The sequence below is a fragment of the Hylobates moloch genome, unplaced genomic scaffold, assembly GCF_009828535.3.
Source record: "Hylobates moloch isolate HMO894 unplaced genomic scaffold, HMol_V3 SCAFFOLD_12, whole genome shotgun sequence".
Lineage (NCBI taxonomy): Eukaryota > Metazoa > Chordata > Mammalia > Primates > Hylobatidae > Hylobates > Hylobates moloch.
Window position 1 is genome coordinate 64464250 of NW_026652287.1, and position 20132 is coordinate 64484381.

General features: G+C 49.6%; 1 protein-coding gene across 1 annotated transcript; it reads right to left on the reverse strand.

Annotated features, from left to right (window-relative positions):
• Positions 1 to 429: 429 nt before the first annotated feature.
• Positions 430 to 2139, reverse strand: LOC116478944 (cytochrome c oxidase subunit 7A1, mitochondrial). Its single transcript, XM_032170619.2, has 4 exons — positions 1932 to 2139; positions 1185 to 1271; positions 979 to 1063; positions 430 to 542 (listed from the first exon to the last, which is right to left on the reverse strand). Exons 1-4 carry the CDS (start codon positions 1944 to 1946, stop codon positions 490 to 492), a joined length of 240 nt encoding a protein of 79 aa, XP_032026510.1. The 5' UTR covers positions 1947 to 2139; the 3' UTR covers positions 430 to 489.
• Positions 2140 to 20132: the final 17993 nt, after the last annotated feature.

Consider the following 20132-nt stretch of genomic DNA (forward strand, 5'->3'; position numbering starts at 1 on the left):
TTTTTTCTCATCCTGAGCTGTGGAGGCTGAGACAGGACCCAGAAGCCCCAGTGATCTCTGCTTCTGCTTCCAGAGTCCGGGCTGGAGGGAGGTCTCAATGCCACTCCTGGCCCTGTCCCTCAAGGCCATGTTTGCCCCTCTTGCTCCATCCACATTTGGCCTCTGCCTCTGTTGTGTCATGGACCATGCTCAGTGTCTTCCTTCCTACTTGAGGACACCACCTCACGTCCCCAGGTCCCGAGGGGCAGCCTATGGGTGCTGTTTGGGGTACTCAGCAGATGGCCGAGAGGTAGCAACATCCTAGGAGTAGCCCTGGTCCAGCATGAGTCACCGATGACTGGGGGTAGTGGGCAGTCCACAGGGCAGAGATCCCTGGCTGGCGGGAGGATGGGCTTGGTGGGGAGGGGTGGACACACACACAGACACACACAGAGGCCAGCGTTTATTGACACTTGTTCAAGTCCTTCAGGCACCCCAGGCTTCTTGGTCTTAATTCCTGGGGAAGGAGGCCCAGCCAAGGGAGTACAAGCTGTAGACAGTGCCTAGAAAGGGGAAGCGTTGGAGACAGAATGAGACCTAATCCCCTCCCTGGACATCCCGGGCTTTTAAGGCCTTCTTCAGGCTCCCTGGTTCCCAGCCTGGACTCCAGCTCTAGCTGGGACTCCAGCTCCCTTCCCAGATTGGACTCCTATTGTAAAGCCCCCTGGCGTTGATCTAGACCAGGCTGGGAGCTTTCTCCCCAACTCCTCCCTGGGCCTCAGCCCTACCACTAACCCAGCCCCTGTCCTGGGACACGAGCCCAAGTCCTAGTTACTCCCCTCCCTACAGGCCGGACTCCAGCTCAGTACTCGACCCCCTTCCTAAACGCCAACCCCCAACCCAGATCCTGGTCAGTCCTGCCCAGAAACCAGCCGCCTCCTACCCTGGGTCCAGCCCCGCCTCCCCCGCAGCTTGGGCCGGGTCGGGCCCTGCGCTCACCGCCCAGACACAGCGTCATTGTCACTCGGTACAGGATGTTGTCAACGATGCCGCCCTTCAGGTACAACGGGATGTCATTGTCCTCCTGGATGTGGGGGTGTCTGATGAGAAAGGGGTGCTGGCTGCTCCTTAGAGTGCGCCCCACCTGCCCGCGCTCGGCGCCCTCCCGGCTGGCGCGTCGGATTCCCCCCCTCCGCCCCGCCCACCTGGAAGAGCTTCTGTTTCTCGCGCACTCGGTTCTGAAAGCTGTTCCGGGCGGTGGAGCTGAAGGAGCGGATCAGCGCTTGGGACACCTGCGGGGTGGGAGGTGGGCGGGTATTGGAGGCACCTGTTAGAGGTGTCCTGAAGGGGGACCCCGCTCTCTGAGGCCTGGACGTGGGGACAGCCCCATCCCTAGGGAGCATCCCAAAGGCGAGGAGGGTAATAGCTTGGATTCTGTTACCCCTGAACTGCCAGCCTGGGTTGGGAGGGGACTCGCCCTAGAGTCTGGCCTGGAGGTGACCGGGCTGCCTAGAGAGTCCTGGAAGGGAGAGGACCCAGAAGGACTTTGTTCTGGGGGGTCTAAGTCCTGAGATTTTTGTAGGGGGAGGGTTTCCTGGATTAAAAGGAGGAAACCAGGTCCCGGGAACGTGGGGACCGGAATGGAGGTCCCCGGGAGCGTCCAGGCTGCCTGAGAAGCCCCAGGTGAGACCAGGGTGTTACGTTCCCAGTGTTAAGGGTTCCCGAGATGTTAAGTTCAAACCCGGGGCTTTGGGCCCGGGTAGGGGTCCCCAGTTGTCTCCGAAGAGTGGATTGTGGGGGAGGGAACCCAGGCTGTTTAGCGGGGAGTCCCAGGCCCTGAAGGGGGCTCACGTTCCAAGGCCCCAGATGCGGGGGCACTTGAAGAGTCGTGTATGAGGGCGGGGTTTTCTGGGTGGGGGGCTCCGGCCCAGCCCAGCCCATGGGGGCCTCACCCGCAGGGCCTGCATTCTGCCTCGTCCTCTTCCACCGAAGTCACCTCCCCTCTCCGCCCAAGGACACGCGTGGCCCTCCCCTGTCCAGGAACCCCAGGCCCCACCCGCTGCGCGCAGCGTGACAGCTGGGGACGCAGCGGGGCTGGGGCTGGGGCTGGGGTGGGGGGAGTCCTGCTCCTCGGATTCGTCCACCACGGAGGAGGCGGTCCTGACCCTCACCCTGGGCGGCAGCGCGCATCCATTTCGGTCTCGGAATTTCGGTTGGTCCCAGCGGAGCCGAAAGCGGTACCAGGGAATACATTTTTGCAGATTTTTGGAGATTTCCGCCGGGGGCAAGTGCAACTCCTCCCCGGATCTCTCCCTGCCCGCTGATATGTGAGAGTGAAGAAAGGCATAAGGCCGAGTTCCAACTCCCTATTCTGTCTACACAGCCAGAGATTGCACCTCCGAGCCTGGTTCCGTATCTGTAACGTGAGGGCTAAGGCAGGATCTTTCTCAGAGATTTGTTGAGACATTAAATGACCTTGTTTTTAGGAAACACAAGCTGAAGTCTCTGGGAGTAAAACGGTATTTTATGTTACCCTAAGAAACACATCATATCTATTTATAGCTCTCTAATTCTGGCAGGCAGTGGGGTGCAGCACAGTTGTCCTAATGGTTTTAGCAACCAGGAAAGATCCTGGCCTAGTCTACAAGGTTTTCTTTTTCTTTTCTTTTTTCTTTTTCTTTTTTTTTAGACAGAGTTTTGCTCTGTTGCACAGACTGGAGTGCAGTGGTGAGATCATAGCTCACTGCAGCCTCAAACTCCTGGGTTCAGCGATCCTCCTGCCTCAGCCTCCTGAGTGGCTGGGACTACAGGCGCCCACCACCATGCCCGACTAATTTTTGTATTTTTTGTAGAGGCTAGGTTTCACCATGTTGCCCAGGCTGGTGTCGAACTCCTGAGCTCAAGAAATCTGCCTGCCTCAACGTGAGCCACCGCACCCAGCCAATAGACAATGTTTGTTTGTTTGTTTTTGAGGCAGCGTCTTGCTGTGTTGCCCAGGGTGGTCTCCAACTTCTCCAAGCAATGTTCCCACCTCTATCTCCCAAAGTGCTGGAATTAGAGGCGTGAGCACTATACCCAGCTTGTAAAAGGTTTTAACAATCTCTTTTATTTACTTATTTAATTTATTTTTTTTAGACAGAGTCTTGCTCTGTTGTACACGTTGGAGTGCAGTGGTGTGATCTTGGCTCCCTGAAACCTTCTGCTTCTCGGGTTTAGGCAATTCTTGTACCTCAGCCTCCTGAGTAGCTGGGATTACAGGCACCTGCCACCACACCCAGTTAATTTCTATATTTTTTAGTAGAGATGGGGTTACACCATGTTGGCCAGGCTGGTCTCAAACTCCCTACCTCAGGTGATCCACCCACTTTGGCCTTCCAAAGTGCTGGGATTACAGGCCTGAGCCACCGCTTCCAGCCACAGTCTCTTTTAAAGAGGGCTTTTATAATTATTAAATTCCCTTAACACTTTCAAACTATGCTTGTAAATTTATTTATTTATTTATTTATTTTTTCGAGACGGAGTCTCGCTCTGTCACCCAGGCTGGAGTGCAGTGGCGCAGTCTCGGCTCACTACAAGCTCTGCCTCCCGGGTTCACGCCATTCTCCTGCCTCAGCCTCTCCGAGTAGCTGGGACTATAGGCACCCGCCACCACGCCCGGCTAATTTTTTTGTATTTTTAGTAGGGACAGGGTTTCACCGTGGTCTCGATCCCCTGACCTCGTGATCCGCCCGCCTCAGCCTCCCAAAGTGCTGGGATTACAAGCGTGAGTCACCGTGCCTGGCCTATGCTTGTAAATTTAATGTTAGGTTTTTCCATTTAAGAGCCACAAGTAGGGCCAGGCGTGGTGGCTCACACCTGTAATCCCTGCACTTTGGGAGGCCAAGGCAGGTGGATCACTTGAGGCTGGGAGTTTGAGACCAGCCTGGTCAACATGACAAAACCCTGTCTCTACTAAAAATACTAAAATTAGCCAGGTGTGGTCATGGGCACCTGCAATCCCAGCTGCTTGTGGGGCTGAGGCACAAAAATCGTTTGAACCCAAGATGCAGAGGCTGCAGTGAGCCAAGATTGCACCACTGCACTCCAGCTTGGGTGACAGAGTGAGATTCTGTCTCAGCAAAAAAAAAAAAAAAAAAAAAAAAGCTGACTTACCAGATGAACAGATGACTCTTTCTTCAATTCTTAAATAACTTTTATGAATAAAAAGCTCATAAACTGTACATAAACAGATTTCAAGTAAGTCTTAGTCACCAACTGAATTCCATATTTTACAATGGAATTACAAGATTGACCTGTCATTTGAATAGGCCAGTTTACCTTAAATATTACAAATTCTTAAAATACCAAGTATTCACAGATTCTCTAACACAAAGTTAATACCATGGGGGCTGGGCACTGTGGCTCAACGCCAGTAATCCCAACACTTTGGGAGGCCGAGGCGGGTGGATCACCTGGGGTCAGGAGTTCGAGACTAGCCTGGCCAACATGGCGAAACCCCGTCTCTACTGAAAATACAAAAATTAGCCAGGCGTGGTGGTGGATGCCTATAATCCCAGATACTTGGGAGGCTGAGGCACGAGAATCACTTGAACCTGGGAGGCGGAGGTTGCACTGAGCGGAGATTACGCCATTGCACTCCAGCCTGGCCAAGAGAGTGAGACTCCATCTCAAAACAAAACAAAATAAACAAACAAAAAAGTTAATACCATGGTTTTGACTATCTTAACTTTCTTTTTCTTTTTTTTTTTTTTTTGAGATGGAGTCTTGCTCAGTCGCCCAGGCTGGAGTGCAGTGGCGTGATCTCGGCTCACTGCAAGCTCCACCTCCCGGGTTCACGCCATTCTCCTGCCTCAGCCTCCCCAGTAGCTGGGACTACAGGCGCCCACCACCATGCCCAGCTAATTTTTTTTTTTTTTTGTATTTTTAGTAGAGACGGGGTTTCACCATGTTAGCCAGGATGGTCTCAATCTCCTGACCTCGTGATCCACCCGCCTCGGCCTCCCAAAGTGCTGGCATTACAGGCGTGAGCCACCACTCCCAGCCTCTTTTTTTTTGAGATGAAGTCTCGTTCTGTCGCCCAGGCTGGAGTGCACTGGCACAATCTCCGCTCGCTGCAATCTCCGCCTCCCAGGTTCAAGTGATTCCCCTGCCCCAGCCTCCCGAGTAGCTGGGACTAGGTGCACGACACCACGCCTGGCTAATTTTTTGTATTTTAGTAGAGACGGGGTTTCACCATGTTGGCCAGGCTGATCTTGAACTCCTGACCTCAGGTGATCCATCTGCCTCAGCCTCCCAAAGTGCTGGGATTACAGGCATGAGCCACTGCGCCTGGCCTCTTTTTCTATTCTTTATTTTCTTTCTTTATTTATTTTTGCCTGTTGGTTCAGCGACACAAGGACCTCAAAATGTTCAGGTGGAAGTCTTATCTCCCAGTTCTTGGATCCACTGTTGTGTGCCCAGTGGAAGCATTCCTCTCCATGAGGACCAAAATCTCTAAACTAGCAGAGCTCAAAGCTGTTGAGGAGAGAAGCAATTCTTCAAGTTATTGTGTGTAACAGAGAGAGGAACCATTTCTACTCACTTTCCCCCTGACTCCCAGTCCCATAAATTCTCACTATGGGGCAACATCATAGAGTGGTCTCTCATTCAAAGCACAGGCCATGTCCTGTAAGACAATCCCATTTTTTGGGTATTGTTTCCCAGTTGGTACTTTAATGGAGTCATTGCTGTCTCATTCTACCTTTCAGTTAGGCCAGTTGCTTCTGGGTGATGGGGAAGATAGTAAGATTCTATAAGATTCCATGGGCAGGAGCCCATTGCTGCACTTCCTTCACTTTCAAATGAATTTTTTTTTTTTAAGAGATAAGGTACTTGGTCTGTCACTCAGGCTGGGGTGCAGTGGCACCATCATAGCTCACTGAAGCCTTGATCTCCTGGGCCAAAGTGATCCTCTCACCTCAGCTTCTTAAGTAACTGGAACTACAGGTACCTCCCATTATGCTTGGCTAATTTTTTTTGGTGTTCTTAGTAGAGACAGGGTCTCACTGTGTTGCCCAAGCTCGTCTCAAACTCATGGTCTCAAGTCATGCTCCCACCTCAGCCTCCCAAAGTGCTGGGATTACAGGCGTGAGCCGCCGCACCCAGCCTCAGATGGATTTCTTGTTCTGACGCAATGCTGTGTGGAATGCCATGATGGTGGATGAGCATGCTTTGAGTCTGCAGATGGTGGTGACAGCAAACGCATTAAAGGCAGGGAACCAAGTTCATGTCCAGGATATCTGTCTATTCCAGTGAGGACAAATCTTTGCCCTCTTTATGACGGAAGAGGTCCGAGGTAATCAACTCGCCACCGGGTAGCAGGCTGATCCCCAGGGAATGGTGCCATACTGGGGCTCAGTGTTGGTCTCTGGTATTGGCAGATTAGGCACTCAGCAGTAACAGTAGCCAGGTCAGCCATGGCAAGGGGAAGTTGATGTTGCTGAACCCATGCATAGCCTCCATCTCTGCCACTATGGCCACTTTGTTCATGGACCCATTGAGCAAGCATTAGGGTGGCTGGGAAAAGAGCCTGACTCTCATGCACACAAGTATCATCTTGTCTGCCTGATCATTAAGAATTTTTGGGCAGGGGCCGGACGCGGTGGCTGACGCCTGTAATCCCACCACTTTGGGGGGCCGAGGCGGGCGGATCACGAGGTCAGGAGATCGAGACCATCCTGGTTAACACGGTGAAACCCTGTCTCTACTAAAAATACAAAAAATTAGCCAGGCGTGGTCATGGGCACCTGTAGTCCCAGCTACTCGGGAGGCTGAGGCAGGAGAATGTCGTGAACCCAGGAGGCAGAGCTTGCAGTGAGCTGAGATCGCGCCACTGCACTCCATCCGGCCTGGGTGACAGAGCAAGACTCCGTCTTAAAAAAAAAAAAGAATTTTTGGGCTGGGCATGGTGGCTCACACCTGTAATCCCAGCACTTTGGGAGGCCGAGGCGGGCGGATCATGAGGTCAGGAGATGGAGACTATCCTGGCTAATACGGTGAAACCCTGCCTCTACTAAAAATACAAAAAATTAGCCGGGTGTGGTGGCGGGTACCTGTAGTCCCAGCTACTCAAGAGGCTGAAGCAGGAGAATGGCGTGAACCTGGGAGGCGGAGCTTGCAGTGAGCCGAGATGGCGCCACTGCACTCCAGCCTGGGCAACAAAGCAAGACTCCGTCTCAAAAAAAAAAAAAAAAAAATTTGTGGCTGGGTGCAGTGGCTCACTCCTGTAATCCCAGCACTTTGGGAGGCTGAGGCAGGTGGACTGCCTGAAGTCAGGAGTTCGAGACCAGCCTGGCCAACATGGTGAAACCTCGTCTCTACTAGAAATACAAAAATTAGCCGGGTGTGGTGGCAGGTGCCTGTAATCCCAGCTACTTGGGAGGTTGAGGTTGGAGAATCACTTCAACCCAGGAGGCAGAGGTTGCAGTGAACCGAGATTGTGCCATTGTACTCCAACCTGGGAAACAGAGCGAGATTCCATCTCAAAAAAAGAAAAAAGGAATTTTCACTTCAGTGGCTGCCCTTGGGTGGGCACTCCTATGGGACACAAATATCTTCACAGTCTGTGCAGAGTCTGAGAGGCCCATCCATATGCTTCTCCACGCTTCCTTGTCATTAATTTTTCAGTCTTCTTCCTTCCACGTACTTGACCATCCACCCAGACCATTAGCAACTGCCCACAAATTAGTATGGATCTATACTTCTAGCCACTTCTCCCTCCAGGCATACTGGACAACTAAATGTGCAGCATGAAATTCTTTTTTTTTTTTGAGACAGAGTCTCGCTCTGTCGCTCAGGCAGATTGCAGTGGCACAATCTCAGCTCACTGCAACCTCCACCTCCCAGGTTTTTTTTTTTTTTTTTTTTTTTTTTTTTTTTTTTTTTTTTTTTTTTGAGACGGAGTCTTGCTCTGTCGCCCAGGCTGGAGTGCAGTGGCGCAATCTCGGCTCACTGCAAGCTCCGCCTCCCGGGTTCACGCCATTCTCCTGCCTCAGCCTCTCCGAGTAGCTGGGACTACAGGCGCCCGCCACCACGCCCGGCTAATATTTTGTATTTTTTAGTAGAGACGGGGTTTCACCATGGTCTCGATCTCCTGACCTTGTGATCCGCCCGCCTCGGCCTCCCAAAGTGCTGGGATTACAAGCGTGAGCCACCGCGCCCGGCCTACCTCCCAGGTTGAAGCGATTCTCCCACCTTAGCCTCTGCAGTAGCTGGGACTACAGGTGTGTACCACCACACCCGACCTACATGAAGTTCTGACCACTGCCCTGCAGGTTCATCCCTAAGGGAGGTTGTAATGCTGCCATTGTCCACTTTCGAATGGTACCAGCATGATGTACAGACTAGCTGTAAGCCAGGCTCAAGTTTATTATTATTATTTTTTTTGAAATGGAGTCTCACTTTGTTGCCAGGCTGGAGTGCAGTGGCACGATCTCGGCTCACTGCACCCTCTGCCTCCTGGGTTCAAGAGATTCTCCTGCCTCAGCCTCCCGAGTAGCTGGTACTATAGGTGCCCGCCACCATGCCCAGCTAATTTTTGTATTTTTAGTAGAGACGGGGTTTCACCATGTTGGCCAGGAGGGTCTCAATCTCCTGACATCGTGATCCACCCACCTCAGCCTCCCAAAGTGTTGGCATGAGCCACCTCGCCCAGCCAAGTTTCTTCTTCCTCATTTCATTGGTCATAAGGAACACGCCAGAGGACAAGTTTGGCTTGTAGTCTAGGAACCAATGCAACAGAGGTTAGTGTTGAAGGACTCTGACCTTGTTAATGGTAAAGCAGCTTCAAAAGCTGGGCGTGGTGGCTCACACCTGTAATCCCAGCACTTTGGGAGGCTGAGACGGCAGATCACGAGGTCAGGAGATCGAGACCATCCTGGCTAACACGGTGAAACCCCATCTCTACTAAAAATACAAAAAATTAGCTGGGCGTGGTGGCGGGCACCTGTAGTCCCAGCTACTTGGGAGGCCGAGACAGGAGAATGGCGTGAACCCGGGAAGCAGAGCTTGCAGTGAGCCGAGATCGCGCCACTGCACTCCAGCCTGGGCAACAAGAGCGAAACTCCGTCTCAAAAAAAAAAAAAAGAAAGGAAAAGAAAAAATATCTTTCTTTCTTGCCGGGTGTGGTGGCTCATGCCTGAAATCCCAGCACTTTGGGAGGCCCAGGCAGGCGGATTGCCTGAGCTCAGGAGTTCGAGACCAGCCTGGGCAACAAAGTGAAACCCCTTCTCTACTAAAATACAAAAAATTAGCTGGGTGTGGTGGTGTGCGCCTGTAGTCCCAGCTACTTGGGAGGCTGAGGCAGAATTGCTTGAACCCCAGAGATGGAGGTTGCAGTAAGCCGAGATCATGCCACTGCACTCTATCCTGGGTGACAGAGCGAGACTCCGTCTCCAAAAAAAAAAAAAAAAGTAGAAAAGATATCTTTATTTCCCTCCCTCCCTCCTTTCCCTCTTTCCTTCCTTTTTGAGACAGGGTCTCACTTTGTCACCCAGACTGAAGTGCAGTGATACAATCACAGCTCAGCAGCTTCAACCTCCTGGGCTCAAGCGATCCTCCAATCTCAGCCTCCTGAATAGCTGGGACAACAGTTGTGGACCACCATGCCCGGCTAATTTTATAGAGATGAGGTCCTACTCTATTGTCCAGGCTGGTCTCTAACTCCTGGGCTCAAACAATCCTCCTGCCTGAGCCTCTGAAGGGCTGAGATTATAGGCATGAGCCACTGTGCCTGGCCTGAAGATAATTTTAGATCCTTATCAGCCCGGAGATGGTACCAGAGGAATCTACATTAACAAGTTTTCTTTTTTTTGTTGAGACAGAGTCTCACTCTGTTGTCCAGGCTGGAGTGCAGTGGTACAATCTCGGCTCACTGCAACCTTCGCCTCCCGGGTTTGGGTTCAAGCGATTCTCCTGCTTCAGCCTCCTGAGTAGCTGAGATTACAGGCGCCACCACCATACTTGGCTAGTTTTTTTGTTTTGCTTTGTTTTTTTTGTATTTTTAGTAGGGACGGGTTTCACCATGTTGGCCAGGCTGGTCTTGAACTCCTGACCACAGATTATTTGCCTGCCTTGGCCTTCCAAAGTGCTGGGATTACAGGCATGAGCCACCGTGCCAGGCCAACAAGTTTTCCAACTAGGCTTCCTCTGCTTTTATTTGGCTTCTCACAAGTTACTACCCCTTTTCCTTTGTTCTATAATTTCTCTAAAAATTTTCTGTTTTTTGTTGAAGACGCTGTATAAGCTGGAATTCGAAGCCACCTCTTTGAGAACTACTTATTCCCTGGGTGTCTCCCATGTGTATAAGAAATATACATGTTAATAAGCTTCTGTTTGTTTTTCTCTTATCTTTTGTTACAGGGGTACATTCCAACTAGGAACTTACGAGGATTAAAGAAAAAATATTTTTCAGGCCAAGCACCATGGCTCACGCCTGTAATCCCAGCACTTTGGGAGGCCGAGGCGGGTGGATCACCTGGGTCAGGAGTTCGAGACCAGCCTGGATAACATGGTGAAAACCCATCTCTACTAAAAATACAAAAATTAGCCAGGTGTGGTGGCACACACCTGTAGTCCCACTACTTGGGAGGCTGAGGTAGGAGAATCACTTAAACCCAGGAGGCGGAGGTTGCAGTGAGCCGAGATCATGCCACTTCACTCCAGCCTGGGCAACAGAGTGAGACTCTGTCTCAAAAAAAAAAAAAAAAAGCCAGGCATGGTGGCTCACACCTGTAATCTCAGCACTTTGGGAGGCCAAGGCGGGCATATTACAAGCTCAGGACTTCGAGACCAGCCTAGCCAGCATGGTGAAACCCCATCTCTACTAAAACTACAAAAAATTAGATGGGCATGGTGGCACGCGCCTGTAATCTGAGCTACTCGGGAGACTGAGGCAGGAGAATTGCTTGAACCTGGGAGGCAGAGGTTGCAGTGAGCTGAGATTGTGCCACTGCACTCCAGCCTGGGTGACAGAGTGAGACTCTGTCTCAAAAATATATATGTATTTTTTTCTTCCCCTATAACCCCCAAAACTTCACTGAGGTTGGGGGGGTCGCTGAATTTTGATGGTGACTTTCTCCCATTTTCTCATTCATACATACCTTACTAAAGCATTTAAAGTACTTGCTATTTGTTGCTCATCAGGACCAATCAGCATAATGTTATTCTTGTAGCAGACCGATGTGATGGCTTGTGAAATGTCAAAATGATCAAGATTTAGTGGACAATATTGTGGCAAAGAGCAAGAGAGCTGCTGTAGCCTGGAAATACCACTCTGAAAGTATACTGTTGGGTCTGCCCATTAAAAGCAAACTGCTTCTGGTGGTCCTTGAAAATTGATATGGAGAAAAAGGCATTAGGCAGGTTAATAGCTGCATACCAATACCAGACTCTGTTGATTTGTTCCAGCAAACATATTACATCTGGTACAGCAGCTACAATTAGAGTAACTACCCGATTACGTTTATGATAGCCCACAGTCATTCCCCAAGATATTCTTTTTTGACGCACTTTATTTTTATTTATTTATTCATTTTTTCGAGACACGGTCTTGCCCTGCCGTCCAGGCTGGAGTGCAGTGGTGCAATCTTGGCTCACTGCAACCTCCACCTCCCGGGGTCAAGTGACCCTCCCACCTCAGCCTCTCAAGTAGCTGGCATCACAGGCATGGGCCACCACACCTGGCTAACTTTTGTATTTTTTTATAGAGATGGGATTTCGCCATGTTGCCCAGGCTGATCTCGAACTCTTGAGCTCAAGTGATCTGCCTACCTCAGCCTCCCGAAGTGCTGGGATTACAGGAGAGAGCCACCTTGCCTGGCTGTGATGCTTATTATTTTAAGCCACTGTTTTGGGTGGTGGTGTTTTTGAGACGGAGTTTCGCTCTTGTTGCCCAGGCTGGAGTGCAGTGGTGCTATCTCAGCTCACTGCAACCTCCACCTCCCGGATTCAAGTGATTCTCCTGCCTCAGGCCTCTCGAGTAGCTGGGATTACAGGTGCCTGCCACCATGCCCGGCTAATTTTTTGTAATTTTAATAGAGACAGGGTTTCATCATGTTGGCCAGGTTGGTCTTGAACTCCAGACCTTGGGTGATCCACCCGCCTCAGCCTCCCACAGTGCAGGGATTACAGGCGTGAGCCACCGTGCCAGGCCTGTTTTTGTTTGTTTTTTGAAACAGAGTTTCATTCTGTCTCCCAGGCTGGAGTGCAGTGGTGCGGTCTTGGCTCACTGCAACCTCCACCTCCCAGGTTCAAGCAATTCTCCTGCCTCAGCCTCCCGAGCAGCTGGGATTACAGGCATGTGCCACCATGCCTGGCTAATTTTTGTATTTTTAATAGAGATGGGGTTTCACTATGTTGGCCAGACTGGTCCCAAACTCCTGGCCTCCAGTGATCCACCCGCCTCGGCCTCCCAAAGTGCTGGGAATTACAGGGGTGAAGCACCGCGCCTGGCCTTGGGTGTTTTTTAATATAACAAAAGCTAATTGACATAGGGACATGCATTTCTACTTCATGAAAGTCTCCACCAACCCCTATTGTCTTCCATCTACTTCACTTATTCCTATTTCTTGCTTGGTCCTTGTAGGCATTTGAGTTTGCCACTCATGGATAGGGCCTGGCATGGCAAACTGCCTGGACCTTCAGCACTACTCCCTACCATCACCCTCCAATCCCAATTGCTGGGAGGGAATCCCAGGTCTCATTCCACCCACTTCTCCTCCCCAGCACCTTCCCCAGGTCCTGCCCACCATCATCTTCTCACTTCTGGCTCACTGCACCCATCTCTTCTCTGTTCTCCGTGTGTACAGCTGTAATCATTATCTAGTTAATTGCTCCAACTCAAGAAAGTAATAAAATTTCTCTTATCTCAACACAAAGTCTTTGGTTACAGCCTGGATAAGGTTCTTGGATTAAGCCCCAAGGTGCCAGGAAGTCTGGAACAATATCTCCATGTCAAAAGCAATGAGGCAGCTGGCACAGCAGCTCACGCCTGTAATCCCAGCCTGGGCAACAGAGCAAGTCCTTGTCTCTAAACAAAACAAAACAAAAACTGCTGCTGCCATAGCACAGGTCTCATTTAGGAATGGTTTTGTCAACTTGCGGGACAAATGAGCTCAAACTCAGTATAAATGGCCAGCTGGGGGATGTCATCTCTGCTGCTCCGTATCGGTTTACATGAGGACTTAGCTGTTAGAACAAAAAAACACCAACATACGTGGTTTAAAGAACACAGAATTGCCAGGCGTGGTGGCTCACGCCTGTAATCCTAGCACTTTGGGAAGCTGAGGCGGATGCATCACTTGAGGTCAGGAGTTCAAAACCAGCCTGGCCAACATGGTGAAATCCTGTCTCTACTAAAAATACAAAAATAGGCCGGGTGTGGTGGCTCACGCTTGCAATCCCAGCACTTTGGGAGGCTGAGGCGGGCGGATCACGAGGTCAGGAGATCGAGACCACGGTGAAACCCTGTCTCTACTAAAAATACAAAAAAAAAAAAATTAGCCGGGCATGGTGGCGGGCACCTGTAGTCCCAGCTACTCGGAGAGGCTGAGGCAGGAGAATGGCTTGAACCTGGGAGGCGGCGGTTGCAGTGAGGTGAGATCAAGCCACTGCACTCCAGCCTGGACAAGACTCCGTCTCAAAATAAATAAATTAATAAATAAATAAAAACAGAATTTACATACCAATGGATCTCAATATAGGGGTCTTATTTGGATCTTGATATAAACAAATATTTTAAAATGTATGCTTTTTTTTTTCTTTTTTTTTGAGACGGAGTCTCGCTTTTTCACCCAGGCTGGAGTGCAGTGGCTCAATCTCGGCTCACTGCAAGCTCTGCCTCCTGGGTTCACGCCATTCTCCTGCCTCAGCCTCCCAAGTAGCTGGGACTACAGGCGCCCGCCACCACGCCCGGCTAATTTTTTGTATTTTTAGTAGAGACGGGGTTTCACCGTGGTCTCGATCTCCTGACCTCGTGATCTGCCCGCCTCAGCCTCCCAAAGTGCTGGGATTACAAGCATGAGCCACCGCGCCCGGCCACCTTTTTTTTTTTTCAAGACAAGGTCTCACTCCAGCCTGGGTGACAGAGTGAAACTGTCTCTCAAAAAAAAAAAAAAAGAGTCCTTATATTTTAGAAACACATAAACACATATTCATTTTTTTTTTTGGTGGAATGGTATAATGTATAGTGTATTAGCTATCTATTGCTAGGTAACAAATTTTACTCCCAAATGTAGCAGTTCAAAACAACTGAGTTTCTCTTGAGAGGGAGTCTCATTCTGTCGCCCAGGCTGGAGTGCAGTGGCACGATCTTGGCTCACTGCAACCTCCGCCTCCTGATTCAAGCGATTCTCCTGCCTCAGACTCCCGACTAGCTGGGATTACAGGCGCCCGCCACCACGCCCAGCTAATTTTTGTATTTTTAGTAGAGACGGGGTTTTCCATGTTGGCCAGGCTGGTCTCGAACTCCTGAATTCAGGTGATCCGCCAGCCTCACCTTTTCAAAGTGCTGGGATTACAGGCATGAGCCACGGTGCCCGGCCACGCAGTTCAGAACAATATGTATTCATTATCTCAGTTTCTGCGAGTGAAGAACGTGTGGATGGTTCAGCCCTGCCACAATCACACAGCGGGTGGGAAGACGCAGGAGTTGCGGGTTGTGGGTGGGAATGGGACCTGCCCTCGGGCGGACTTTGGTGCCGCTCTGCTGCCATCTTGTGGCGGGTACAGAAACAACTGCCCTTTTCACCTGGACCTTCCCATACCCTAACCATTCTTGGTATTTTAGAACTTGCTTTTCAAAATTTTTAGTTTTTATTCTCCCAGTTGCTGAACAGATGATAAAGTCACATGGTTTACAATTCATGAGGATAAACAGGGTCTTCTCCCTAGGGACTCTAGGTTTCTTTCCAGGGGAACTATTCTATGTTATTTCTTTTTTTCTTTCCTTTTTCTCTTTTTTCTTTTTCCTTTTTGAGATGGAGTCTCGCTCTGTCGCCCAGGCTGGAGTGCAGTGGTGCGATCTTGGCTCACTGCAACCTCCGCCTCCCGGGTTCAAGCGATTCTTCTGCCTCAGCCTCCTGAGCAGCTGGGATTACAGGTGTGCACCACCACACCTGGCTTTTTTTTTTTTTTTTGTATTTTTAGTAGAGAAGGAAGTTTTACCACGTTAGGCTGGTCTTGAACTCCTGACCTCAGGTTATCCGCCCGCCTCAGCCTCCCAAAGTGCTGGGATTATAGGCGTGAGCCACTGCCCCCAGCCACTTACTAGTTTCTTGTGTATCTTTCTGGGAAAAGTTCATGTATATACAAAAGCAAACAACACACACATACACAACCAACAACAACAAGAACACCCCCCAAAACATGCCCAGCCTTTCCCAATAATAAAAGGATAATTTGTTCCCGGCCAGGTGCGGTGGCTCACACCTGTAATCCCAGCATTTTGGGAGGCTGAGACCAGAGGACCACTGAAGCCCAGGAATTGGAGACCAGCCTAGGGAACATAGTGAGCTCCCTTCTCAACAAAGATAAAAATAAAAAATTTAGCTGGGCGTGGTGGCCCACGCCTGTGGTCCCAGCTACTGGGAAAGGCTGAGGTGGGGGAATCACTTGAGCCTGAGAGGCAGAGCTTGCAGTGAGCCAGGATTGCACCACTGCACTCCACCCTGGGTGACAGAATGTGACCCTGTCTCAAAAATAAAAAATAAGGCCGGGCACGGTGGCTCACGCCTGTAATCCCAGCACTTTGGGAGGCCAAGGCGGGTGGATCACGAGGTCAGGAGATCGAGACCATCCTGGCTAACACGATGAAAGCCCGTCTCTACTAAAAATACAAAAAATTAGCCAGGCGCCTGTAGTCCCAGCTACTTGGGGGGCTGAGGCAGGAGAATGGCGTGAACCCGGAAGGCAGAGCTTGTAGTGAGCCGAGATCGCGCCACTGCACTCCGGCCTGGGTGAAAGAGCAAGACTTCATCTCAAAAAATAAATAAATAAAAATAAAATAAAATAAAATAAAAGGTTAGTTATTATGCTCCTGCCAGCATCTCAGCTACATGAATGGGTGGAGTTTTTCAATATTGTTCCCTGCTGATCTCCAGTGTCTGGAACAGTGCCTGGCACACAGTAGGTGCTCAGGAAATATATTTCAGTTCGTAATTATGGGAAATGTCAAACACACAAAAACACAGCAAGTAGAATAATGAACCCCCCGTACCTATCACCGAGCCTCAGCAAACTTGCCTCATCTACACCCCACCCACCTTTTCCCCTCAATGGATTTTTAAGCCAAGGCATCATCATATCCTTTCATCCATGAATACTTCAAATTCTATCTCTAAGAGACAACTCCATATCACACCTAAACAATTAACATGAATTCCTTAATACAACTAAATATCCAGTCAGGGTTCAATACCCAGTTTTTTCCATTGGGTCATATATATTTTTTGTTTGTCCAAAACATAAATATATTATTTGATTATTTGTTCAAATCAGTATCAATAAATACTGTTCCAGGCATAGTGGCACATCACGATAGTCCTAGCCACTCAGGAGGCTGAGGCAGGAGGACTTCTTTTTTTTTTTTTGAGACAGGGTTTTGCTCTGTTCCCCAGGCTGGAGTTCAGTGGTGCGATCATAGCTCACTGTGGCCTTGATGTCCAGGCTCAAGTGATCTTCCCCCCTCAGCCTCCCTATTAACTTGGACTACAGGTGCTCATCACCATGCCTAGCTAATTTTTTTATTTTTATTTTTGTAGAGATGGGGGTCTCACCATGTTGCCCAAGCTGGTCTTAAACTCCCAGGCTCAAGTGATCCTCCTGTCTCGGCCTCCCAAAGTGCTGAGATTACAGGTGTGAGCCACTGTGCCTGGTCAAATGTGACTTCTTCTTTTTTTTTTTTAGACAGTCTCACTCCATTACCCAGGCTGGAGCACAGTGTTTCGATCTTGGCTCACTGCAGTCTCTGCCTCCTGGGTCAAGCAATTCTTGTGCTTTAGCATCCTGAGTAGCTGGAATTACAGGTGTGTGTCACCACACTCAGCTAATTTTTGTAATTTTACTAGAGACAGGGTTTCGCCATGTTGGCCAGCTGGTGTCGAACTCCTGACCTCAGGTGATCTGCCTGGCTCGGCCTCCCAAAGTGCTGGGATTAGTGGTGTGAGCCACCACATCTGGCCCAAATGTGATTTCTTGAAGCTCTCCCTTACCTCAAAGAACAGAGTCTGGCTCTTCCATTCTGGCAGTAAGCACAGGTTTATCGTTGCCTTCAGTTGCCTTCAGGACCACTGGGGTCCTGTTCCAGTCACTTTAGGGGATTGAGTCTTTGGCCACCTCTAAGAGTCCTTGAACAGTCTCAGCCCGCTGCTTAGGTTGAATGATCAAAGCAGAAAGTCCTGGCTTCACTGAACCAAAAATGTCCCTTCCAGAATTGTAAGCTGTTCTGGTGTTTTCTGCACAAAAGTGTAAACATAGATTCAAGTTCCAGTGCTTTCTGCATCCAACAGAATTCCATACAAGGCCCTGGCTCTGACCTCGATGGAATGCATGGAAGACAGGAAGATACTCTTAAACCCAGCCTGCTGCAAACACAGGTTACCACCAGCATGAAAAAGTTACACCCCAGGAAGTGGCCATTCTCTTCTCAAGAGGTGGTGAGTCTAGGCCCTTCTTGCAGAAGCAGAGCTGCACATACACATTATTATTTTTTTTTTTTTGAGACGCGGTCTTTGTCTATGGCCCAGGCTGGAGTGCAGTGGTGCAATCTCAGCCTTCTGGTTTCAAGCAGTCCTCCTGCCTCAGCCTCCTGAGTAGCTGGGACTACAGGCGCATGCCAGCACGTCTGGCTAATTTTTGTATTTTTTGTAGAGACGAGGTTTTGCTGTGTTGCCCACGCTGGTCTTGAACTCCTGGGCTCAAGCTGTCTGCCTGCCTCAGCCTCCCAAAGTGCTGGGATTACAGACGTAAGCCATCATGCCTGGCCAAATTCCTTATCCTTATCTCTTTCTCTCTCTTTTTCTTTTTCTTTTCTTTTTTTTTTTTTGAGACAGGGTCTCACTCTGGTCCCCAGGTTGGAGTACAAGAGGCAGGATCACAGCTCACAGCAGCTTCGAACTCCTGGGCTCAAGCGATCCTCCCTCCTCAGCCTCCTGATTAGCTGGGACTACAGTTGTGCCACTACACCTGGCCAATTTTTGAATTTTTTGGAGATAGTGTCTTGCTGTGTTGCCCAGGTTGGTTTCAACTCCTGGCCTCAAGTGATCCTTTCACTGGCCCCTCCCAAAGTGCTGGGATTATAGGAATGAGATGCTGCATCTGACCTCCTTATTATTCCTTTTTTTAGACGGAGTCTCGCTCTGTCACCCAGGCTGGAGTGCAGTGCTGCGATCTCGGCTCACTGTAACCTCTGCCTCCCAGGTTCAAGCGATTCTCTTGCCTCAGCCTCCCAAGAAGCTAGGATTATAGGCCCATGCCACCACGCCTGGCTAATTTTGAATTTTTAGTAGAGACAGGGTTTTACCATGTTGGCCAGGCTGGTCTTGAACTCCTGACCTCAGGTGATCTGCCCACCTTGGCCTCCCAAAGTGCTGGGATCATAGGTGTGAGTCACCACACCCAGCCCCTTCTCTTTTAAAGTAGAAAAAAAAAAGCCACCCACCAGAGACATAAATGGCAATGCATGCATCAGGCATGGTGCTAGGAACTTTATACACATGTAATCCTTTCAAAAATAGCTCTTTTAAGTAAGAAAAATATGACCCCTCCCCATATTAAATGAACAAAGGATATGAACATACAAGTAATTTATTCAATTAACAAATATTTATTGAGCACCTACTATGTTTTAGGCACTGTGCTAAAATCAATTCCAATGGTAACAAATATGTGAACAAATGGTAATTTAATCATTATTGAAGGAATGCAAATGTAAACAAAAGTGACTTTTCCATTTTTCACCTATTCAATGGTCTATGTTCAAAATAAATGATTCTCCAGGATTGGATGAGCATGGTTTTGGGATCTCTTCTACTGTAGGTAGATGCACAGGTGCATAATCTTCCTGAAGGCACTTGAGCAATGTCTATAGAATGGCTTAAAATGTATAAACATCTTTTTTTTTTTTTTTTTCTTTTTTTTGAGACAGAGTCTCGCTGTCGCCCAGGCTGGAGTGCAGTGGCGCAATCTCGGCTCACTGCAGTCTCCGCCCCCCGGGGTTCACGCCATTCTCCTGCCTCAGCCTCCCGAGTAGCTGGGACTACAGGCGCCCGCCATCTCGCCCGGCTAATTTTTTGTATTTTTAGTAGAGACGGGGTTTCACTGTGTTAGCCAGGATGGTCTCGATCTCCTGACCTCGTGATCCGCCCGCCTTGGCCTCCCAAAGTGCTGGGATTACAGGCGTGAGCCACCGCGCCCGGCCGCAATCACCTAAACATCTTAAAAAATGGCCAACCAGGAGCAGGAAGCACTCCTAACAACCTGATTGTGGTTTCCAAATACCATTTGGGAAAGTATCAAAATACCAAAAGGAAAGAAAAGGGCTCCTTGGAAAATGGCGACTTAAAGGTGAGAGACAGGAAATGAACAAGATGAGCTTGGAACATCTTGTGGTGGCAGATAGGGGGCAAATGATCAAAGACGACTGGGTCATAGCAAAAGGACACAGGAGCCAACTGGAAGAGGCTCTTCCACACCCAACATGGAGGCATTTGAGTATCACTGAGGCTGCAACTTAAATGGATTGAAACACATTAAACATCACACACACACGCCTGCATCTAAATGCATCAGCTACCATGGCAGAATGCTGGGGGAACCAATTCGTTATTATTTCTGAGACAGAGTTTCGCTCTTGTCACCCAGGCTGGAGTGCAGTGGCACGATCTCGGCTCACTGCAACCTCCGCCTCCTGGGTTCAGGCAATTCTCCTGCCTCAGCCTCCCGAGTAGCTAGGATTACAGGCATGCGCCACCACGCCTGGCTAATTTTTTATTTTTACTAGAGATAGTATTTCACCATTTTGGCCAGGCTGGTCTCGACCTCCTGAACTCAAGTAATCTGCCTGCCTTGGCCTCTCAAAGTGCTGAGATTACAGGCATGAGCCACCCTGCCTGACCTCA